General features: G+C 40.8%; 1 protein-coding gene across 1 annotated transcript in view; it reads left to right on the forward strand.

The window, feature by feature from the left end:
- Positions 1–439: 439 nt before the first annotated feature.
- Positions 440–24,674, forward strand: part of GOLM1 (golgi membrane protein 1) — a gene marked incomplete in the record, with an annotated part of 57,975 nt that continues 33,740 nt past the window's right edge. The window contains 3 exon segments of the mRNA XM_034773096.1: positions 440–619; positions 10,509–10,656; positions 14,801–14,980. Coding sequence (XP_034628987.1) covers positions 10,528–10,656; positions 14,801–14,980 — 309 coding nt within the window.

Genomic DNA, 24,674 nt, shown 5'->3' on the forward strand with positions numbered 1-24,674 from the left:
AAATTCCAAACAAAAGAATCCAAACGAAACATTGGAAAAACATCCCAAGAATGTCAGGGGGCTCCATACCCCGGGAGCGCTGTCCATAATCACCACTGCCGGAGGCATGGGGGCGTTTTGGTGGTGCTATGGGGCAGATGGGAAGGTTTCCTCCTATTTCCTGCTACTAGGTGTCTGGGTTGGTCAAGATATGGCCGGGCCTCAATGCCTGCACGGCTGCCCGAGGCTGGTGCAATGGGGGCGGCTGTGGCACTGGGGCTGCCTCTGCAGCGGGCACATGGGGGGCGCCCTGGCTACTGTCCCTGTGCCGCGACGGTGCGATAGACACGCGTGGGGCCGGGCCCGGCCCCGGGGCGCAGCAGCGTGAGCGTGGAGCCGGCTGGTGTCCGGAGGGGCGGAGGGAGCTGCCCAACCTGCCTGGGAGCGCTCAGCTCCCTCCCAGTTCATTGGCAGGCTCCCCTCGCCGCGCTTCCTGCTCTGTCCGCCGCGCCGCCAGCAGCCGCCCCTTCCTCCGGGGGCCGCGGGGACGTTGCTGAGAGCCGGGAAGGTGCTGGGGGCCGGGCTGTCTCTCAGGAGCGGGCCGTGCCGCGGCGAGCAGCGCTGCAAACGGCGGAATAAGGTGAGTAAGTCTCGGTGCCGCCGCTTTGCGGGGCTCCCCCACCCCGCCTCCTCCTGCCCTTCCCCCGCGGCGGGAGCGCATCCCTGCGGGGACTGCCTCGGTCCCGGGCCGGGCTCCTGCTTGGCTCGCTCCTCGCTGCACCAAATGCCTCGGCTGGAACGTGCGCGAGGCGAGCAGCCTGGCCATGGAGGGAAGGGGACTAGTTCCCCTCCCCCCTCCAGCTTTGGGGGGGTGGGGGCGGTCAGCAGGCTGGAGGGAGCCCCATGTGATACGGTCCCTCGCAGAGATTGTGTCAGTCAGCTGCCATGTAGCTAATCCCTGCTTCGCAGAAAGCTGGCAAAGTGTTTCTCGGCTCTTGCAGACTGTCTCTCTGGTGGGGAGTTTCTTCACCCACCACTGAAATGCAGCCACCTCTTGGGGGTGGGGTGGGGCATTTAAGTGTGCAGCCAACTATACTGAGGTGCAGCCCCCTGATTGGTGCAGGGATGGTGAGAAGTAAGAGAAGGAAGCAAAGTACCACAAGGCTATTCTGGAAAAGTGTCACCTTCTGATTCTGTTCCAGAAAGGGATTTGGGGAGGGGGTTCATCCTTTCTCCCGGGCTTGCCTATGGTCTATGGAAAAAGGAGCAACCCAGAGGCTGGATTTTAGCACGTGGAGTGGAGACTTGGCTAGGGAAAGGAGTGGTTGGAAAAATAAACTTGCTCAGTCATGGTAATTATCAGATGGGGTTTACTGCCAGATTGTGAATGTTTCATGTTTATTTTTATCTAGGGCTTGTCTACACTGGCAGTTTACAGCGCTGCAACTTTCTTGCTCAGGGGTGTGAAAAAACGCCTCCCTGAGTGCAGGAAGTTTCAGCTCTGTAAAGTGCCAGTGTAGACAGTGCACCAGCGCTGGTAGCTACGCCCCTTCTGGAGGTGGTTTTTTTTAGAGCGCTTTCATGTTGCCTGTGTAGACTAGCCCTTAGAACCTCTGCTTAGACTGGTGAGGGTGTGTGTGTGCACATATTTATTTACATTATATACATTTTTGTGTATTGTATATAAATATCCACTCCTGAGCAGGGAAGGAGAACTAATAATGGGTGACATTAAGAAGGTTGTGGTGTTTAATGCCTATTTTTCTTTAGTCTTTACTTTAAAATGTCACAGATACACAACATAAATAATATTAACATGGGGGAGAAACAGATTTCAGAATAGGGAAAGAGCAGGGTAAAGAATATTCAGCTAAATTAGATGTATTCAAGGTAGCAGGGCCTGATGAAATTCATCCTAGGCTATTTAGGGAACTAACTGAAGCAATCTCAGAACCATTAGTGATTGTCTTTGAGAACTCATAAAACAGATGGGTGAGGTCGCAGACAACTGGAGAAAGGCCAACATACTACCTATCTTTAGAAAGGAGAACAAAGGGAACCTGAGTAATTATAGACCAGTCAGCCTAACTTTGATACCTGGAAAGATACTGGAACAAATCACTGAATAATCAACTTGTAACCATCTAGACAATAATAAGTAATAGCCGGCATGGATTTGTCAAGAACAAATCATGCCTAACCAACTTAATTTCCTTCTTTGACAAGGTTACTGTCCTAATGGATGGGGAAAGCATTAGATGTGATAGATTTTAATTTTAGTAAGGCTTTTGACACAGTCCTACATGACTTGCCCATAAGCACACTAGGAGACTGTGGTCTCTATAAAATTACTATAAGGTGAGTGCGTAACTGGTTGAAAGATCATACTCAAAGAGTAGTTATAAATGGTTCTCTGTGAAACGGTGTTTCTAGTGGGGCCTTACAGGGGTCTGTCCTGAACAATTCAGTATTTTCAGTAATGACTTAGAAAGGAGAGTATGCTTATAAAATTTGCAGATGACATTAAGCTGAGAGGGGTTGCAAGAATTTTGAAGGAGAGAATTAGAATTCAAAATAACCGTGACAAATTGGAGAATTGATCTGAACTCAACAAGATGAAATTAAATAAAGACAAGTGCCAGAGTATCAAGAAGAAGAGGTTAGGGACCCTGCCCTAACCTAACTGTTGCATGGATTCTAAATATCCACTGTTCTGTTGCTAAGGACTTCCTATTTTTAACATTTCTCCCACTTGATAAGGCACTCCCCCAAAAACATATGAAATCAGTTGTCTAGTACAGTGTTTCTCAACGACCACTCCATGGAATGGCGCCAGTCCCCGAGATCTCCATGATACAGTTTAAGAAGGCAGCAAGTCCCTGCTATCAAAAAGGTTGAGAAACACTGGTAAACTGTTGAGTTGAATTGTTGACATCATGCAAGATGCCTAGACAAAGAAGTAAACAATTGGGAGCCACACTGTTCTTTGCTTACACTAGAAACCCAGACTAACACGGCTGCTACTCTGAGAACAATTTAGGGATTCGAAGGCCTATTCCTGTCTTTAACTTGGCTTGATCATGGGATGAGTCCCTTTCACTTAGGGCTAATCTACACTGGCAACGCTAAAGGGCTGCCACGGCAGTGCTTTAACGTGGCTTGTGTAGTCACGGCACAGTGCTGGGAGAGAGCTCTCCCAGTACTCTAAAAAACCCACCTCCATGAGAGGTGTAGCTACCAATGGTGAGAGTGCAGCTCCCAGCGCTGGTGCACTGTTTATACTGGTGCTTTACAGCGCTGAAACTTGCTGAGCTCAGGGGTGTGTTTTTTCACACCCCATGAGCAAGAAAGTTGCAGCGCTGTAAATTGCCAGTGTAGACAAGCCCTTAAATTAACAACAGTTTGCTTAGCAGAAGGTGTTAAGAGGCAACATGCAGTGGTTGCAATGTTAATGCTTTTCTAAGAAGAGAACTTCCCCGGGTTCAAATGCCATATGCAGTGGCATTAGAAGAGAGAGACTGCAGCATCACTTTGGTGCTTTTTTTCTAGACATCCCTTTTACTCTCCTAACATTGTTTTATGTGGCATTTTTGTGGACTTGAGGCATTGTGAGATTCTGTTTTAGATGGTGGTATTAAATGGCACATTAAAAGTAATAATCGTATTGTATAAAACTTTCCAATTCCCTGCTACTAGTCACACCCTAGGTTATTAAAACTGAAAACATAAGAAATCTGGTTTATGGGGATTATTTATGGTGATTTTACTCTTTTGAATTTTATTGCTTGTGCAATTAAGCTATTCAGTCTTGCTTTCATTCATAGTCAATTTCACTTTCAGGTTCTCAATGTTGCAAATAAATCAAAGGGAATATTTATTTAAAACAACAGTTGCTGTTGGATTTTCTAAATCAGTTGTGAAAACACTTTTATTGGCTGTTAATTTTTGAAATGTATATGTAATTCTGAAACTTCAAACTATTTTGAGCCACAAACCTCTCTAGGTTCTGCTATCTATTAAGTATAGGGAGGACAAAATTGTTAAAGCAATTAGTTCTACTTTTGGCATCTCAGAGGGTATTAAATTAAAGGAGAAAATAAATATTCCTTGATTTAAAGTAATAGAGTAGTGGTAACAAAGAAGGAAGGAATAGTACATTTCAGTATTTCCTGGCTATTTTAACAAGCTATTTGTGGCTTAAGTTCTCCCTTTTATCATGGCTCTGAGCCCGTGAATCACAGAGGGGTTTCATATGATGCTTGTATCAGAATGATCAAAATGTTAAGAGAAGAACAGGAGTACTTGTGGCACCTTAGAGACTAACAAATTTATTAGAGCATAAATTTGTTAGTCTCTAAGGTGCCACAAGTACTCCTGTTCTTCTTTTTGCGGATACAGACTAACACGGCTGCTACTCTGAAACCTGTCAAAATGTTAAGCAGTTTAATTTGCTATGTTCTCTAAATGTTACCCATTCATTTCCTGTGGACTTTAAAAAGAGGTAATTTGATAGTTTGAACAAATATTGACTCACTCAACATCTGATATATTCTTTTTTTTAATTTATTTTTTATGATGACTGCCATCTTGGATCAAACCAGTGGCCCTCCTAGAGACAAGCACTCTGGACAGTGGCTATTGCCAGATGCTTTAGAGCAGTGGTTCTCAACCAGGGGTATGCTACCCCTGGGGATACATAGAGGTCTTACAGGGGGTACATTAACTCATCTAGATATTTGCCTAGTTTTACAATGGGCTACCTAAAAAGCACTAGCAAAGTCAGTACAAACTAAAGTTTCACACAGGCAGGACTTGTTTATACTGCTGTAAACTATATACTGAATATAAGTACAATATTTATATTCCAGTTGATTTATTTTATAATTATATGGTAAAAATGAGGAAGTAAGAAATTTTTTGATAATAGTGTGCTGTGACCCTTATATTTTTATGTCTGATTTTGTAAGCAAGTACGGTAACTCCTCTGGGGTCCACCGGTGGGTGGGAGGCACTGTGGGGGAGCATAGGGGGCTGCCAGTCGTGGACAAAGCAGGTGGCCAAACGACATTATAGAGGAGCATTGCACAACTTTAAATGAGCATGCTCTGTAATGGAGCAGTGACGTAACATCAAAACAACGTTAAGCAAGAGGACGTTAAGTGTGGAGTTACTGTAGTTTTTAAGGGACGTGAAACTTGGGGTTCACAGGACAAATCGGATTCCTGCTATGTGTTTTCTCAGTGTTTTCCTGTATATTTTTATGCAGGTGACTGGACACATTAATCTCATGATAATACCTGTATGATGGGGCTTACTTACTTACTTAATGTGACTTGCTTACCCATGAATCAAAAAACTACTTACATAGCAATTGAAATAACTATATGTTGTACCACCAGACAGCTACATTGTACAAATTAATATCTATATAATCATGTTTGTAACATTTACTAAGTTGCTTGCTTAGCTGTGTAACAAACTGTTTCAAATATGCAGTGCTATCTAGGTACTTTAAGCAGGCAGAAACAGAGATAACAGTTTAACAGACTCTTGCCCATTTGGTGAGTAAAACTACATCTCTATTTCTGTTTTCAAGATGGAAGTTTTGCTGCTTGTTAACTGAAAGGGTCCTTTCTCCCTTATTCTCTGTTGGGAATGCTTGTTTTTAACCATGGGTCCTTCTTTGTTCTAAAAATAATAACTTCCTAGTAAAAGAATGTTATTTTACTTTTTGATGAATCTTCTGATTTTTAGTAGTTTGGGATCCTATTATTGTAACTTTCTAAACTTTAAAGAGATCCCCTTCAGGTCTATCTACTTAGCCTGTAAGCTTTTGGGGAGAAGACTGTCTTCATGTGGTAAGATTTTTGTTTTGTTTTTTTATAGCATCTTCCACAATAAGGCCTTGATCTTGATTTGGGGTCTGGGATACTAACTTAATATGAACACTAAACTCTCAGACAAGTACAGAACAATGTTTTCATGAATATTAACTGTTTAAATCCAAGCAACTTTTTATGGAGTTTCCAGAGAGACAAACCCATTAACAATGCAGTTCTTATGGTAAAATCAGGACTTCTGGAGAGAACTATATATAAGCAATGGGTTATCACATTTGTGGATCGTAACAATCTATCAAATCCTTTGAAATCCCTTTTGAGCTTTTTAGCCATTCCACATGGGAAGGTGAATGCTGAATTTACAGTTCCTTCATTTGAACAGTGTGGCTGCCTTACTAGCAGTTAGTCAGCCAGTCTGTCTCCAAAGTAAATTATTCTGGCTTGCAAAATGACTTGTCTCTTCTACCTCAAACTGCCAAATCCCCCACCCACCAACTTAATGACACTTTATGAAATAATTGGAATGAATGTTGCAATATGCTTTGCAATATCTCGTGCCATATTGTATAATCTTTCAGTGTTTGCAAGTAAGCAAACGAGTAAGCATATAACTAAATACAGAGAATAAGTTAAAAATGAAAGTTTCATTTTGCTTGTAATTTGAGGTGATATTAAGCTAGATTTCAAATGTATATAAAAAACAATTATTCCATGTCATTTAACTAATGTGTCAGTGCGAATCATCCCTCTCTTGCCACCTCTTATCTTCGTCACGGATGAGAGCTTTTTGACTTTTTCCAAATGCTATGTAGGAGGAGTAAAGGCTTCCCACGGCTTTGCTGGAGCCTTCCTGAGAAGGACAGGTAGCATTCCACTACATAGTGACACATATTCACATATGTCCCTTCACTTCATGCACTGACTAAATTGTCACTGTATCTGTCTCTCTTTTGGCCCCTATCGCTTTGTTGTTCTTGTGTCGTCTTCTGTGTTTCATTTTTATAAACTCCCCCCCCCCTTTTGCTGCTCCTTCCATGATGGCTTCCACTCCATGTAGCTACACAGTGCCTGTGGTGGCCCCTTGGGGCTGTGCTGTAGATTTTCTTAATCCTATGCCATGTGCAGTGAAACCAATGGCTGACTTCTGTTTGGTGGTGCCACCATCCCCCTGCACATGTGAAGTGCACCCATAGCCAGCTGACTATATTTAAGTCTTTGTTGTTCCAATTAAGCCACACCTTTTTTTTTTTTTTTTTTTTTTTTTATAGCAGGGAGGGAAGGCAGGTGTCTTTCAAGAAGCCACACTATTTCCTGTTGCAGCAAAGACAGGACAGATACCGGGTTATACAACTTTATCCAGCATTGCTTCTGCCCTGCTTGCTATTCAGACCCTAAAATAGTCTGGTATTTTGTGCATTCCCCTACCCCTCTTGAGGTTGGGGAAAGAAAAAAGAACAGGCATTGCTTAATTGGAACAACAAAACCTTAAACATTGTGTAAACTATTTTTAAAGCAGGCTCTACTAGGGCACTGTAATACTGGTAAGCAATAAAATCAATTTCTCTGCTGTTCACTAGCTGCTGATATCCTCTTTCACACTCTCTGTGATTTGGTTTACTTCCATCCATAGATCTGCTGGGAATTTCCACTATCATTAAATACTTAATAAGGTAGACACTGGGAATTGCATCCCATTGGGATAGCTAGTTGGTCTCTTTATTAAAAACACACCTATTCAGAGAATGTACGAAATATTAATAGAAAATCCATCCCATTCAAATTGGGGCAATGTCCCCAAACTCTGTGTTTGCTATTCATACCCGCTGCATCAGGCTCACTTCTGTTTGTGAAATTCGAGCAGCACACAGAATCTTAGATGTAGCTTCTTTCAGAGAAGATACTTTATTCTGTAGCTGTTTTTGATTTGATTCTCGAGAGTTTTGGTACAAGTAATATAATGGATGTTCAGGCTGTAGGAAATCTACTATTATGTCTATTACAGTATGCCTTAAGATTCCAAATGAGACTGGGGAGGCCCTGTTCTGCTAGACCTCATATGGGCATTAAGAACAGATGCTATCTTGTGAAATACACTGAGAGGTATATTTATGAAGTACACTGACAGGCAGCTGTTTTTTTCCACATAATGTGATCATTTCTCTTTGCTCCTAGATTTATCAAAATATTCCATTTTATAGAAACAGCACTGCATGCCAAAACAAAGTAATTCCTGTCTGATTTGGCACAAGAGAATTGTTAAATATCTAACAACTATGAGAAGTTGCACAGATCAAGCGTTAGCAGTGTGTGGTTTGAACCTATATACCTTACTAATTAAATGTGCCCATTTAAGTCAATTGAAGTTTTATCTCGATGCTTAAGAACTTCAGGATTGTCCCTAAAATAGTCACATCTGATTTAATAGCTTTTTTTCTCCACCTCCAAAAGAAAGAGGTTCATATTTAATGCTGAACTTAACTCCTCAATTATGCTGACTACTACATGGTCGTTGGTAAGATCACTAGCTATTTAGAGATCCTTGAAATGTCAAGACACAACATTGTTGACTGAAGAACTGCAATGTGATGAAACATATTATTCTAACTGCTTCATCTAAACCAGGGGTTGGCAACCTTTCAGAAGTGGTGTGCCGAGTCTTCATTTATTCACTCTAATTTAAGGCTTGGTGTGCCAGCAATACATTTTAATGTTTTTAGAAGGTCTATTTTATAAGTCTATAATATATAACTAAATTATTGTATGTAAAGTAAATAAGGTTTAAAATGTTTAAGAAGCTTCATTTAAAATTAAATTAAAATACAGAATCCCCCGGACCGGTGGCCAGGACCCAGGCAGTGTGAGTACCACTGAAAATCAGCTCACATGCCGCCTTTGGCACGCATGCCATAGGTTGCCTACCCCTGATCTAGACGCTGAGAACAAATCTCTGGGATTAAAAATTAAATAACAATCCAATAGAAAGCTGATACCTGAAGTGTAATGTTGGTTGAGGCATAGGAAATTCAGCTTCTTTCTCAAAAGGAAAGCTGACACCTTAAATCTGAGGTTGGTTAAAGCAAAGGAAGTGCATCTTCTGTCCAACCTGAATGCATAAGAAAGACAGAACTTTCAGAACTGTAAAGTGGGTTCTATTTATTTATTCAAAGTTGTGTAGTTCAACAATGGATTGGCCCCAAAACATTTATAAAACTTTCCAGTAGGCAACTTCCAGTATCAGTAAAACTTTGGTTTTAATTTAGAGAATGCAGGTGTCTTCTGGGGGGTGGGGAAAAGATACATTAGTAAAATATTTATTTAGCTGCAATACTAAAACAATTGTCTTTTTCTTCAGGGTCAACTTTTGTGTTCTTTGTTTCTGTGTATTTAAGTGAAAATACAATGTTTCATTCACTTATTTTGTTGTTTCGGTCTTTTAAAATAAGATATGAGGTATGAGGAATGCACGCAAAGGAGCAGCTCTAATATGTCATGAATAGCCCCATTTAGAGCAGTTTAATCTTTTTTCAAATGAAAAGTCATGCCTTTCTGGTATATAATGTACATCTGTCAAATAATCACACACACATTACTAGAACTAAGGAACTAATTTACTGATCAACACATTCTTTCAGTCATGATAGTGGATCAGTATGTGTATATTAACTTCCCCATGACATTAGTAATTTGTCTATTTGTGATGGCTGTGTATTCCAGTGGAATAAAAACGCAACTATTTAAAAATTTTCAATGGATTTAATAATTACTAAATTAAAAAACACAAGGCTAATTCTGAGTACTAAAACTTCTACACAACACTTTTTAAAAAAGCATTCTTTAAAGTCACTAAACCAAGCATGTTTTTCAAAATTCTCAAATGAGGTTTTCATATACTAAGAGGTATCCTAAGACAGCTCTTCACATCTGACCTAGGCAAGATGTTTAAATTCTGTCATTGTTATGCTTTCTCCTCATGCCTGCAAATAATACATAGCACATAGTGTAGCACCATTCCCTGCCCTTTATGCAAATGCCAAACCTGTGCCACCAGAATCTACAACTTGCAAAAAAGGAAGCTTTAAATCTGTCATTTTGCAAGCACAGGAGAAGAGCATAATATCAGGAAGAAACATTATTCTATATTCTCTCCTGATGAAAGGAGCTGGAGTAGTCAATGTCACCAAGAAAAGAATCTGAAATTATACTAGCTTGGACAATTTTTAAAATGAAGACCTAAGTTAGCCTACTGCATTGGGGACTAAACTGATCACCAACTGGGATGAGATACCAAAAAAAATCTACCCCTTTCCTCCTTCTGCCAATGGAGTAGCATTGCCCAGTTAGCATCCAACATTAGCCACTGCCAGAGAGAGGTTAACGGACTAGGTAGACAATGGCTTGTTCCAGTATGACAGTTATTGTGGCTCTTTATTATCTCATCAGGCTTTTATGCAGTACTCCACACTGAAATCCAGTGAAATTTGCCATAAAAACTAATGGCACAGTATGGCCTTGTGATCTTCAGGTTACAAATCCAGGGGATAATGCTTTCCTTGCTGGGTATACTCCAATTCTTATTTACCTAACTAACTAGAACCACAGCTCTTCTTAGTTCCAGTGAAAATCTGATATATTCATGAAATTGTCCTAGCAAAGAAGTATGTAATGTGACTTCTTTATTTTAATTTACAGATTTCCACAGTCTTTTGAAATGGTCGGGCTAGGAAACAGCCGTCGAGGGATGAAATCTCCACCTCTTCTAATAGCTGCGCTTGTGGCTTGTATGATCGTTTTGGGTTTCAATTACTGGATTGCAAGTTCTCGCAATGTTGATCTACAGGTAGTATTCTTGTACTCCTTCCTGTAGATTCAAATAGATATGGCTGCTAAAGGCATTTATTCTTTTGGACTGTATGAAAACAAACCAAAACAGGGCAAAACTTTGTGAATCTCCACTCCTAATAGTATCCCAGCAAAGGGGTGAAGAGAAGTATCTGTGAAAGGCATTGCACTAGCACTAGCCAGTCCTATCCATTCAATTTTGCAGCTTTATACTGCTATTATAGCTCCATGATAAACTTCCCTTGTTATTAAATATTCAAGTTTGGTTTTTGGTTGAGTTTTTGTTTTTTCAGTACATCACCACTGAAACACCACATTTTTGCTCTTTATCAGCTACTGCCAATTTTTTTGTCTCCCAAAATTTTCCTAGCCTGCTCCTGTATTTGGGCTTATGGCTGCCCTTGCTGCTTAGGACATTATAGAGTTATATAAAGAGGCAAGCAGCAGTTGGTATCAGGCAAGCTAAAATGCAAAGTAACTTTCCCAGATTTTTATTTCTATCAGACATAAGAAAACCTCTTTTTACTTTTTCAGAGGGGTGTTTAAAAATGACACTTTGACTGTTTTCAAGGCAATGATGTTTTCTTAAGGAAGATTTTGACTGCGACACCTACATTAGATTTCTCAAATTTATCTAATCTTGATGTATGGAAATGCGGTGCAGAACAAATTACTGCAGTTATACAAGACAGAATGAATGAATGCTTGGGGCCCTTGTGGTCCTTGTTAACTGAGCTGGGGCTTTTTATAATCTCATCAGACCTTACAATCTAACTGAGATTCAATGGGGCTCCACGTGTGTAATCTTAATTTGCTTTATAGACCTTGCTGAGGACTTGTGTCTTTGGCTGTTTTGTTGAGACGATGAATGTTCGTTCTTAAACTAGCTAACATTCATCGTCTCAACAAAACAGCCAAAGACACAAGTCCTCAGCAAGGTATGGTTCTGCAGGGAGTCTGGCCACATGAATCGAATTGCAAGATTGATGTTTCTAAGCCAAGCTGCTCTTGAGTTATGACATTCTTCCTTTTTAACGTTGAAGTGAAATATCCCTGTTATTTTTCCATTAACACCTTATCTGATTACTGTCACAGTTGCAGGATAACTGCACTTATATCCCCCATTCTATGCTCCACTCCAGGAGTTCCCAATCAGGTCTCAGATCTCCAGCCATCACCTGTGTCTAGGTAAGCACCCTGTCCCACTCCCTTCTGACCAGGAGTGTTTCAAAGTTGCACAGCCACTTACTGTACACTATGATACCCTTAGCAAGCCACTGTGCCTGAAGGCCATTGCCTGTGCTTTGCTTTCTCTCTGAGGGCTCTGAACAGTGTATTGCCAGCAGTTATCAGTTATCACACAACTCTTTTTAAGCAAACACATGAATTCATAAGGTGAAAGCATTACAGAGAAAATGCACAAAAAATCCCACAAAAGTTCCTGTACACATGCTAAAAGCAGAGATCACCCATCAGACTTATGGGACCCTAGTAGACCAAAGTCTTTCCAACCCTTCTTCAAGGTTGAGGTCCTTAGACAGAAGGTCTTGAGACAGTTTAAATGCAGCCTTTTTAAGCCAAAACCCTTTTCTTTGTTTTCCTACTCTCTGGAAACTCAGTTTGAACCAGTATATGCAAACTTCCCTGGGGCGGTCGGGGTTGGGTAGCACCTCTCTGGAGATATTTATAATGAGAGTGATTCACTGTGATCACCCCCACTGTTTTAGTTCTTGTAGGAACCATGGTAACCCTTCCCGTGGAGTAGAACACAATCATATATACAAACCCTGGCCCACAATGATACATAAATTTAATAAAAGATGTTTCCCCAAGATACTATATGTAATTACAATATCTGTCACAATTAACCCCACACTTTCTTCTAAAAATGTCTCCCCTGGTGGAACAGCACACCAGAACTATGCTGGGTGGATTGGTTCATTTCTGGTGAAGTTGTGGGGAGGAATTGTCAAACTGGGTTTGTAACAGAAAACTCATCACAACCTTGTCTATGGAACAGATGCTAGATCTTCAGAGTTTACTGAATTTTAACTGGATTGACAGCCCTAGAAACCAAATCCTCTTTTCCTGCAGAACTGGTACCATACTGTGTCATGACTTAATGTCAGGATAAAATTTTCACCACTGCTTTTCCAGTGTGTCTTAGCCCTTCTCTGAGGACAGAATTTCATATCTTATGGGGTTAGTTAAGCTTCTTTAGTCCCTGGCCTCTCTGTGGTAGTTGTTACCTATCCATTAAGACCTAGGTTGAGACCATTAAGTCATGACACAGGCCACAAAACTGATGACAGATAGTGAATCAAAAGTCATTACCATCCTGGATCACACTTGATTCAGTAACATAGAGGTGAGTTTGCCATTATTGATTGCCTACATTGTGCAGTGCCTTTCCCCAAAGGAAATGTAAAGTTCTTTATTTCCATTAAACCAACCCAGTGCCTTGGCAACAGTTTGAAAGAAGCACCATTCAGATCTTATGGGTTGGGCTGCACTTAGAGTCTTTACCATTACATTTCAAAACACTTTCTATTTACTCTCACAGTTTCTTGGCAGGACTTTAAAGCCATGCTGACTAAGATGGAATGAGTTTTCTCTGCTCCTGCGGTTTAATCATGAGCATTTTTCTCTGTTTTTCCATTCTCTCATCTCCTATGGTAATTGCAGTGTAGGAGCTTAACCCCAGCTCTAAAGGGTAGGCAAGTGGCTTCTTTAAACGTGGCTCTGTCTAGCAGGGCATACTGTGGAGTAACAAGGCTTCTGCTCTTGAAGACTCAGTAGATAAGATTATTTTGATACATCCTGTTAGATTCCAGACTGAGTATAAGCTTCAGTCTGAGGCTGTAGATGTTTTAATATGCTTGACAAATGCTGTTGAAATTTGTACACCCTCCTCTCCAAAATCTCTACTGATTCTAGCAGTTACACAACTTAGAAGGAAGTATATAAATGACTCTTAGAGAACAAGCAACAGAACATATGAGATACCTCCAGAGTGTCCTGCAAAAATTGAATCAATTCTTAAAAAACAAACCAAAAATCCCCAGACTTAATTCCTTGGCATTTTCTCTATATATGATGGTGATATTTCTTTTGTTGAATCTTCCACTGGTTCTCAGTATGGTCTTGAAGCGATCCAGAAAGTTGGGTTCTTCACAAATATGTATCTTTGCCCTTCAGCCATACACTACCTGCTGTGGTCGTACCTATTCACACACAATAAGAAAGTCAGGCTGGGGCAGTACTTGCATGGGGGGTCAGAGGTTGGGTAGCTCTTCAAGAAATATCTATTGGTGATCTGAGTGGTGGTGTCTTTCCTCTGAGACCTAAACACGTTCTGACCACTTAATTACTAAAGACCCTAGGGCACTTTTTGTGAGGGTGGGGGTTTTAACTCTGGTGTCCAACCAACTTGTATATTTCAATCTCTACTGACACTTTTCATGCAGGTTTAGTTATAAGGTATATGTGGTATTTGCTCCCTGCCCTAAACTGTTCCATAAGGTTGCTGTGTGTGGTTAAACAGCTACTGGTTTTCACTAGTGGATGAAGTGGCCTCTTACTAGAAATGGCATATTATTTTGTAGACTCTTTGTAGGCCATAGAGCTATCTTAAAGGTATTTTATGTAGTGGCAATGCAAGAAACCTACAGACCTATATTCTGTAAGACCCTAGCTTAAGCATTTTTATTTGGGTTGAAACATTTGTTTTTATTAATTATACTAATACAAATATTTAAAGCTTTGCTTTGCCCTCAGTGTGAGTGTTGTCATTGTGCACACTCTGATTCCCAAACAGACATAGAACTTAATTCTGCTGTGCCTGATTCTGGGACCAAAGCCTTTTAAACCCTCAAATCTAATCAGTGACAAATTGGAAATTCTTAAAAATCAATAACCACTCTATGGATTAGGCAACAACTTTGAGATGAGGGGCACTCCATAAATGCAATATAAAAAGTAGCCAGTGAACATGAAGGTGGTAGACTGAAAATCCATAACAGGTGAATCAGATTTTCTCTTCACAGAAAGTTTGAAGTCAGATCATACAAAGAAATACTCCTTGTAACACTAACTTATAGGAACCATCTATATTTATCTCTTGTTTATCTGCCTCCTTTCAGAGTCGGATTATGGAACTAGAAAGGAAAGTCCGCAGGGCGGCAGCAGAGAGAGGGGCTGTTGAACTCAAAAAGAACGAATTCCAAGGAGAACTAGAGAAGCAGCGTGAGCAGATTGATAAAATCCAGTCCCTCCACGGTTTTCAGATGGAAAATGTCAATAAAGTGCACCAGGATGAGAAGGTATTCAGAGTTGTAACATAAATGATGAATAATTTTTAATGGAGAAAATAATCCTTCATAGGTGACAAAATGGGCAATACACCAAAATCTGGTGTCTCATGGATGCGTTACATGCAGTTATAATATAACAAGTATAGCACATGATGCTGTTGCTAAATAGCACTTTAGAAGTTACAGGTGGGATTTTCAGAAGTCCTTAGCATTGACCAAACTCTGCTCCTGTTTTGAAGTCAGTGATAAAAATAACTTAACTTGGCCTCGTGATCCTATGCTGGTCCTTTCTGTGTCAAAAAACCTCTGTGTATATTGTTCATCATGATGGTAAATTCCAAAGGGTCATGGTCTCTTTCCAGGCTGAACACCACCTGGATCAATCTCTGGCTTGGTTCTTAAGGTAGTCTGGCTGGATATTCAGTTTATGTCCATCACTGCCAATCTTAGCATGCCACCGAAGCTTTTGGTCCCCATGTGATGATCACCGGCCATGTAGGGGCTTTCCTTGGTAAACGTGCTTTAGAATTCATTGGTCTTCCATTCTAATAATATACCCATACCAAGAAAGCTGGTGAAATCCAGCTGGTGCTGATGGAGGTGGTTGCTGGGTTAAGCTTTGAATATCCTCATTTCTGATCTTGTCCTGCCACTTGCTATGGAGCATCTGATGAATATGACAAGAACTGAAAACATCAATGCAGTGGTCTTCAGTCTTCCTCAGGACCTTCTTTTCACATGCAACAGCCTTTGTGTAACTGGTTTTCTGCAGCTTCTTGGGAAGCTTGATGTCATGATATCCCGACAGATGCCGCTGCAGGGATGGAAACATGGTAGCATCTGCTGTTATAGGAGTGTTCACAACTTCCAAAGTTGTCTTTGACTTTGCCCAAATATTTGACAGTTGTCACATGCTCGACATCTCATCCGGGTTGTAATCTCGAGCTAACGGCTGCTTGATGGTAATGTCCAGGGACTTTGTTTTAACTGAATAAAAAGTCAGACTGATGTGCGCTGCTCTTGCCTGACCAGACTGGCCTTCAGCTGCAGCCATATGCCAGATTGAGCCAACAAGATGATGTCATCAGCACATTCAAGATCTCAAAGTAGAATGGCGCTCAGCTACCTGCCACTGACAACTGCCTCCTGAAGCTTATCCACCAATCAGTCAATGCCGATATTGAACAATGATGGTGACAGGATGCAGCCTTGCTGAACAAACTCCCGTGGAAATAGGAAACCATTCTCTGTATCTACCATTAATTTGAACAATGCTTTGCATTCCATTATAGAGCTCTTCTGTCAATTCATAGATTCATAGATTCTAGGACTGGAAGGGACCTCGAGAGGTCATCGAGTCCAGTCCCCTGCCCGCATGGCAGGACCAAATACTGTCTAGACCATCCTTGATAGACATTTATCTAACCTACTCTTAAATATCTCCAGAGATGGAGATTCTACAACTTCCCTAGGCAGTTTATTCCAGTGTTTAACCACCCTGACAGTTAGGAACTTTTTCCTAATGTCCAACCTAGACCTCCCTTGCTGCAGTTTAAGCCCATTGCTTCTTGTTCTATCCTTAAAGGCTAAGGTGAACAAGTTTTCTCTCTCCTCTTTATGACACCCTTTTAGATACCTGAAAACTGCTATCATGTCCCCTCTCAGTCTTCTCTTTTCCAAACTAAACAAACCCAATTCTTTCAGCCTTCCTTCATAGGTCATGTTCTCTAGACCTTTAATCATTCTTGTTGCTCTTCTCTGGACCCTTTCCAATTTCTCCACATCTTTCTTGAAATGCGGTGCCCAGAACTGGACACACTACTCCAGCTGCGGCCCAACCAGAGCAGAGTAGAGCGGAAGAATGACTTCTTGTGTCTTGCTCACAACACACCTGTTACTACATCCCAGAATCATGTTTGCTTTTTTTGCAACAGCATCACACTGTTGACTCATATTTAGCTTGTGGTCCACTATAACCCCTAGATCCCTTTCTGCCGTACTCCTTCCTAGACAGTCTCTTCCCATTCTGTATGTGTGAAACTGATTTTTTCTTCCTGAGTGGAGCACTTTGCATTTGTCTTTGTTAAACTTCATCCTGTTTAACTCAGACCATTTCTCCAATTTGTCCAGATCATTTTGAATTATGACCCTGTCCTCCAAAGCAGTTGCAATCCCTCCCAGTTTGGTATCATCCGCAAACTTAATAAGCATACTTTCTATGCCAATATCTAAGTTGTTAATGAAGATATTGAACAGAGCCGGTCCCAAAACAGACCCCTGAGGAACCTCACTCGTTATGCCTTTCCTGCAGGATTGGGAACCATTAATAACAACTCTCTGAGTACGGTTATCCAGCCAGTTATGCACCCACTTTATAGTAGCCCCATCTAATTTGTATTTGCCTAGTTTATCGATAAGAATATCATGCGAGACCATATCAAATGCCTTACTAAAGTCTAGGTATACCACATCCACAGCTTCTCCCTTATCCACAAGACGGCAATGATGCTGTCTTTGCAGGGACGCAGAGTTGCCTATTAGATTCCACAAACTTGTAGATGCACTGAATCAAAGGCCTGATGGAAGTCTCTCAAAAACGCTGTGCATGCTTATTAAATTAAGCCATCTTCTCAACAGCTGCCTCAAGATAAAAATCTGGTTGACAGTGGAATGACCAGGTCTAGCTACACTGAATCCCAGCCTTTACCACAATGTGCATTGCTGATTCAAGACATTAAGATAGAAGTGATGATTTTCCCTAGAACTGACAATAACTTAGTACCATTATAGTTGCTATATTTGGCCTTATGGCCTTTACACGAACTTCTAAAATTAAAAATAGCAGCAAAAATTACAAGGATGTTTGTATTCCCTTGTGCTTACATAGGTGGTAATGGTTATTGTACGTATGTGAAGATCTTGCACATTGTGCACCCCTCCCCAAACCTAATATGATTAGCAAAAAAGCTCAGAAGTATTCAGATACTTTTGCAGAAGAACTAGAATCTGTGAATTTTGAATGCTTGGGGCTGGCAATTCTGCTTTAACAGACGGAAAATTCTTTATATGAAAAATGAAACACATCTACTTTAAAATCATATTGTGACATCATTCAAATATAGCTTTTCTCAGCCTTTGTTACTAAAGTTCACTAGGGAGATGTTTGTTCCTCAAAGATTTCTTCTTTTGGAAACCATCTCTGATCCAGTAGTAATTTCCCCACATTGCTGCTGGATGACTTCTGCTGATGGGAATCATTTTGGGGTTATTTTTCCTGTTATGGAGTGCCTTCTGACCGATATTCTGAGTTGTGGCCTTCAGGGACCACCAGGGATCTCAGCAAACTGGAGGTAGCTGATTAAACAGGAAAGTATAGGAGCTGTGTTAAGATAGACTTGTGCTCCACTTGAAATTGTATGGCACCTTATTCTGGACCATAGTTTGCTATTGAAACCTTTGGATGGAAAAATACATCGTAAGTTATGAGATGCAACACTTACAAACAAAAATCAGCAGCGGGCATTGAGACACTATGGTGAGGGAGGCGATTTAAGAATCTAAATAGTGTTGGCTTCCTGTTACACCCCAATGTACTTTTTAAAAACCATGTTAAGATTTGTTTTCCTTGAAAAGGCTTGACAGACCAGATTTATTATGTACTTTTATATATCTTATTTAAAAAATTTGCTCCAGTTTGAAATTAATCCTTGGATGTTTTAAACACAATGCTCCAGAAAGTGGTTAACACTATTTCAGATGTTAATGTAGACAGAATCCCAGTGAGCACTTTCTTGTGGTTGGGTTGTTGCCAGATTTCCTGTCTAGTAGTGATGGCTGTGGCTAGTGCTGGGTCCTGTGGGACCCATTTGCCCTTACTTTCCACAGTGAAGATACCTCTGTTTGCATCTCTGAACGTACAGCTCTGTAATGCTAGGTACAGCACCTCCCTCTCTATTTTTGGCATCTATTCATGTTCCATTTGTGCTCCTCAAGAAGCACAGTCAAATAATGTCACCAGTAAAATGACATTACACTCTGCCTAATGCATAGACATCAGCGCTTATGATATTTTGAAGTAATGTGAACTTTTGCATTTTACAGTTCCTTCCCTTTGGTAGATTTCCTCTGAACTGTGGGAAGATTGTTAGACCTCTGTTTCCAAAATGCTTTCCTTTAAATGGTCCCTTCTAAAATGCAGGCCTTTAACATTCAGTAATGGAATACTCCCTAGGGTCTGATGTTAAAACTACAAGGCCAGCATTGTAGCCCAAGTTATGTGAACATTAACACACTGGGCTCTCTGCTATCCTCTACTTTTGTGAACAGAGAGTAGCACGTTCCTGCATACTAGCACTGGAAAGTGTGTGCGCACTAGCCTGTTACACCTTCCAACTCGCCCATGGAAACCGTTTGTGATGTGACACGTGTTCAGTCTCTGCCGCTTCGGATGAGGGGGATGATTTCCATGGCCCCATGATCCCACCTTCTCCCTCTCTCCCTGCCACCATGTTGGTGATCTTAGCACAAGATCACACTGACTAAGCTGACATGGGTTCCCGCAATGCAGACTGGAAACCCTCTTGGAGAGGGAAAGCCGATGGAAGCATGGTTGCTACAGAAGTGTGCTGCTCTGCAATATTGACCTTGGCCTCCAGTGGAAATCCAGTGTACAATGGTTCTGTGGACTAAACTCCCTGCCATTGTGGGGCTGGAGGGCAACCCTGCCTTCTATGGTGAAGGAGGAAGAAACGGAGTCCAGTTCAGTTTCCTTGTTCCTAGGAGGGAATGATGTGCATAAAAGAACACTTAGTCCTTTATGGGAGAGCTTATAAATTAGTACATTACTCCCTTTCTTCTTTCATACCCATGCATTTTAAAGTGCTTTGACTGAGAAGAGTAATGGCTTTACAAATGGGGAAAGCTCTCAGAAGAAATGCTCTCTTGCACAGAAATTCCAAGCTCTCAATTTTGGCAGTTACGTGCAATATGGTTAGCTAACTCATATTTCAGGCTGTTCCATGAATGATCAGCATTTCAACAAAAACCTGATTGAAAACCAAAAGTATCTGATGTGAGAGAGGGGGGATTTTTATCTATTTATGTTTGTTTTTGCAGGGCCCATGATGTGTGGGGGAAATAGGGAGAGTTCCATGGGCCTGGGAGAGAACAAATCTTTGGGCTGTAGATAGCTTTTACCAGAACAGACTCTCAGGCAACATGCAAGGCCAATCTATTGCTGCAGTTCTTTACTAGATGTATTGCCTTTTATTTCATTGTCCTACTGTCTGTGTGACAATGGATGAATAACTTTCAGGAGTTAATTATGCACTGGATTAGTTGCATATCAAATTTGTATTGCCATGATGGCAGATAGTATAACACAGAAGATTTTTGGAAAAGAATTGTGAGATCAAGCTCAATAGAGCCCATCTGCAACTGAGATCCTTCTCCCTCCACTTCCCCAAGGACCTGCAGGATAGCAGCTTGCAGGGTGGCCTGCTGAGCAGGCTGACAACATCGGGGCTACCCCTAGCTCTTGAACAGGGTCAGCTGGGATGAAATCTACTTAAAATGGGTCAGATGCTGTCAACATCCGTGCCCTGTTGTGGCTTAGGGGTGTTAGGAGCTTTGCCCTACCCTAGTGTCTGGCAGAGAAAAAGCACCATGCCTTCTCTGAGGAGAGGCAGACTCTATATAGGGACCCCTTTGAGGTCAGCACAAAAGACTTCTCCATCTTAATACATACACCTGATGCCCCAGGGTGGCTGGAGTTGGGAGGAGGGATTGTTGAGGTTGTCTCCTGGGTATTAGCAGGAGAGTCACTGGTTGCTAGGGGTAGATGGCTGTTCAGGCAGCTGGCTGCATGAGGATCCACCTGAGATGAAGGCAGTAGAGCTGGTTGGGAATTTTTCAACAATTTTTTGGTTGGAAAGTGCTCCATAGTCAAACTGGGAAATGTTTTCCTTTTGTAGGAAGTATCATCTAAACTTTTTTGGGTTTCATAGTGGAATTTTGGGGGTGGGGACAAGAGACCATTATAACCAGTACCCAGCGGTTATGGCACTCAGCTGGGATGCAGGAGATATGAGTCTCTCTGCTGTGCCTGAATCAGAGCAGGAACTTGAACCCAGATCTCCCACATCCACTGTGAGTGCCCTAACCATCAGACTGTAGAGCCCGTCTCTCTTCCATTCTCAGTCTTTCCTGTTAGAACTGTTCAAATTTTCAAGGATTAATCTAGATTTGGCAAATCACTTATGGCAATTCAGACAGAAATAGACTGAAGAGAACAGGAAGCTTACATGAAGTCTCAATGAAGACAGATAAGGAATCAGAATTTCAAAAGGGCCCCTTTGAATCCATTAAACAATTTTTTAAAGGAGACTAATATCCTCTCTAGTTATCACTCAGCATTCACAGCATTTAGGATGTGCACAGGTCCACCATTTTCTGTTTAAACAATAACGGGGAAAAATATCAGTTATATATGCTCTAACCAGTGTTTGGATAAACAGTTAATGCATGTTCTAATTTTTTGTTGTGTTTGAATTTAAATAATCAATTTTAAAATTCAAAATAGGAACACTAAGTAGTTTTAAAAAGAATACTTACAACAGCTTTGTATATTGGATGTGGAATGCATTTCCCCATTGCTTATTCACAGCTTTTCACAATGGCCACAATTGTTCTTCATACCTCCCTTGGGGAAAGGTTCAGTTCGTATTGCATGCATCTGAGATATATACCTATCAATATGCTTTATTTTAGTTCAGTTAGTGAGAAACCACAATGTGGAGAGAGGAAAATGATGTTGTCTTTAATACCCCACTGTTGTCTCTATTACTAGTCCTATATGTTTCGGCATTTATAAATGTGTATATTAAATACTTTTCACCTACATTAAATATGCATATTTACAGACTGTATTTACTCAGCTTTCATTGTTAATTGGTCTGAGCCATTTAGTGTTGGTCACCTGAACATTAGAAAAAAGCAATAAATAAACTTCAGCATAAATACCCACAATTTTTCATTCTTATAAATCAGTTTCTTAATGGAAGTACAAACACATCCTTATTTTGGAGATGTGAAAGAAAGTACTACCCCTTTAAGGGACAGGCTGGAGCCTACAGTTTGGGAATAATCCAGCAGGCAGTGCCCCACCCTGGGACTGAACTATTTAAACACAGGAATGGGAAACTGAGGAGAGAGGGGAGTAGAAGCAAGGCAGGTTACAGAGAGTAGCGGTTTCTCTTTCTGGCATCAGGAGACCAGCCTAACCTGATTCAGAGACTTAAGTATGGATGTTAAATTTGGGAGCACTGAACCGAGATCGTGATGAACTGTTTGTGGTAATAATTCCTATCCTGAAGCCTTATTAAAAAGGGAACGTGATATGTGTGTTGGCTTCTCTTTGTCCCATCTGTTAAAGCAATTCTATTGCTGCCCCAATCAGGGGAAGTTTCAGGGGGGCATATATATGTGTACCCCACGCAGCACACCTACACGCTTTCACAGATTCGTGCTGAAAATCTTTCTATTATGCCTTCTACAAAATCAAATAGCAGTAATTTCATGTGGGATTGTGCATTGCAGTAGTCCTGTTTAATTTTACTGTTACCCTGTTGTTTGCTATGCCAAATTCTCCATTTTTAAAATGGTCCATGGAACATGAGCCAAACTGACCCTTGGCATATGGTGTTTTTATCTGAAAACATTTCTATTTCCCTGGGTTACATGATTGGACGAAAAGAGAAGTTAACTTCTGCACTCAATAATTTTGTCTCCTCATAATTACACGAGCAGTTTCATATTAGAAATTTTGAAAATTTTCAGCATCATTAAGTAATAATATGGACTAGTCCCTTTGGATATTTTGAGAGGGTATCCAAGGTACAATCAAATTATTCTGACTTAGAAAAGAAAATGCAGTACACTTGCATTAACTTGGTTAGTTTTTAAATATCCTTTTATAAATATTTTTGACATGTGATCTTGAAGCACACTGCTCAGTACTGACACTATTGATTGGCTGCCTTTTTTTTGGTGAAAGATTATAACATGTATCAGATTCATAACCTGATTTTTTGGTTTAGTTCAGTCACTCGTGTTGAGCAGGTTTCTTTTCCTTCTTAGAAGCAGATTAAGAAAAGATAAATATATTATCTAATTCTGTAGTACATCTAGACTCAAATTGTAAATATTTGACTATTAGGAAGCTCATATGGTTGTAAAAGACTCTTTAGTCAAATCTTTGTAATAACCTGAGCCCCTCAAGCCTAATGCAAAAAATTGTGTACGAAGAGAATAATCGATAAATGTTATATACAGTACTCATAAAATATAATGTAAAACTCATAAAATATTAATACCCAAATGTTAATGAATATGGTAGAAATCTACAAAATGACATTTAAAGTTGTCTATCACTTTGTCCTTGGATCATGTTGTTTGGTCATGTTATTTTAGAGGCCTTAAGTAAGGGAATAATGCTATGGGCCTTATCCTCATCTCGTTTACACCAGTTGTATGTTGGGTGTTAGTCTTACCCCATTCTGATAGGGATCCTCCAGGCAATAAGGGTCAGTACTAGTTTGAATATCAGTAAATGTAAAGGTGAAATATATTCTATTTTCCTTCCCTCTCCGGTAGCTATTCCTCTGCATATTTAACTAATCATTCAGAGATTTCTTTAAGGTAATCTCTGTTTTATTTGGCCACTCAACAAATATGTTCTTGAATATTGGTTTTCTGATTTGCCGTGAAATAGCAACACTGTGAGCAAAATTCACCCATAAGTCTTTTTATGTCAATAGCGTTGCACCTGCTTACAACAGTGGTGAACTTTGTTAGTATTAAAAATTGTATTGAGCAATCATACTCCTGTGCAAACTTAGAAGGCCACGTGCTCCCGGAACTTCTTTGCCTTTCCATATCCAATGTCCTATTGCATGCTGTTTTCCCTCTTCCTTCTGCTACTAATATGGTATGGGGGGAGGAGGAGGAATAAGAAAAAAGGTAACTTAAAATAAATACCTTCCATGTTAAGCTATGCAGTGTCACCATTTTTGTGAAGGGTGCAGGAGTTGACCAGGTGGAGGGAGAAAGATGAATAAGCACTACTGTATGAGAGATGTAGGCCGGAACATAGCAAGTTTGTAGTGTTTGTGTTTTCATAATGGTGTCAAAAGGAATGGAGAGTTTGTACAGTACTGAGTATGGGATGGGGTGGCGGGAAGTAAAAGCCCACGAGCCAGAAGAAAGTTATACAAACATCGCAGTGTCCCCCTGTGGTTCGGTTTCATCCTCCAGCTCTACATAGAGGTGGTTTGGAGCTTTACCACTCTGGTTTGCTGGGCTCACTGCATCACCCACATCCAGGGTTTGTGGTTCAGTCAGGGAATCCACATCAAACTCTGGTATGGTGGTAAGTATCAGAGGGGTAGCCATGTTAGTCTGAATCTGTAAAAAGCAACAGAGGGTCCTGTGGCACCTTTAAGACTAACAGAAGTATTGGGAGCATAAGCTTTCGTGGGTAAGAACCTCACTTCTTCAGATGCAAGACTTGCATCTGAAGAAGTGAGGTTCTTACCCACGAAAGCTTATGCTCCCAATACTTCTGTTAGTCTTAAAGGTGCCACAGGACCCTCTGTTGCTTTTTACAGATTCAGACTAACATGGCTACCCCTCTGATACTTTTAAA

The sequence above is a fragment of the Trachemys scripta genome, chromosome 6 (genome assembly GCF_013100865.1).
Source record: "Trachemys scripta elegans isolate TJP31775 chromosome 6, CAS_Tse_1.0, whole genome shotgun sequence".
In the NCBI taxonomy this organism is placed as follows: Eukaryota; Metazoa; Chordata; order Testudines; family Emydidae; genus Trachemys; species Trachemys scripta.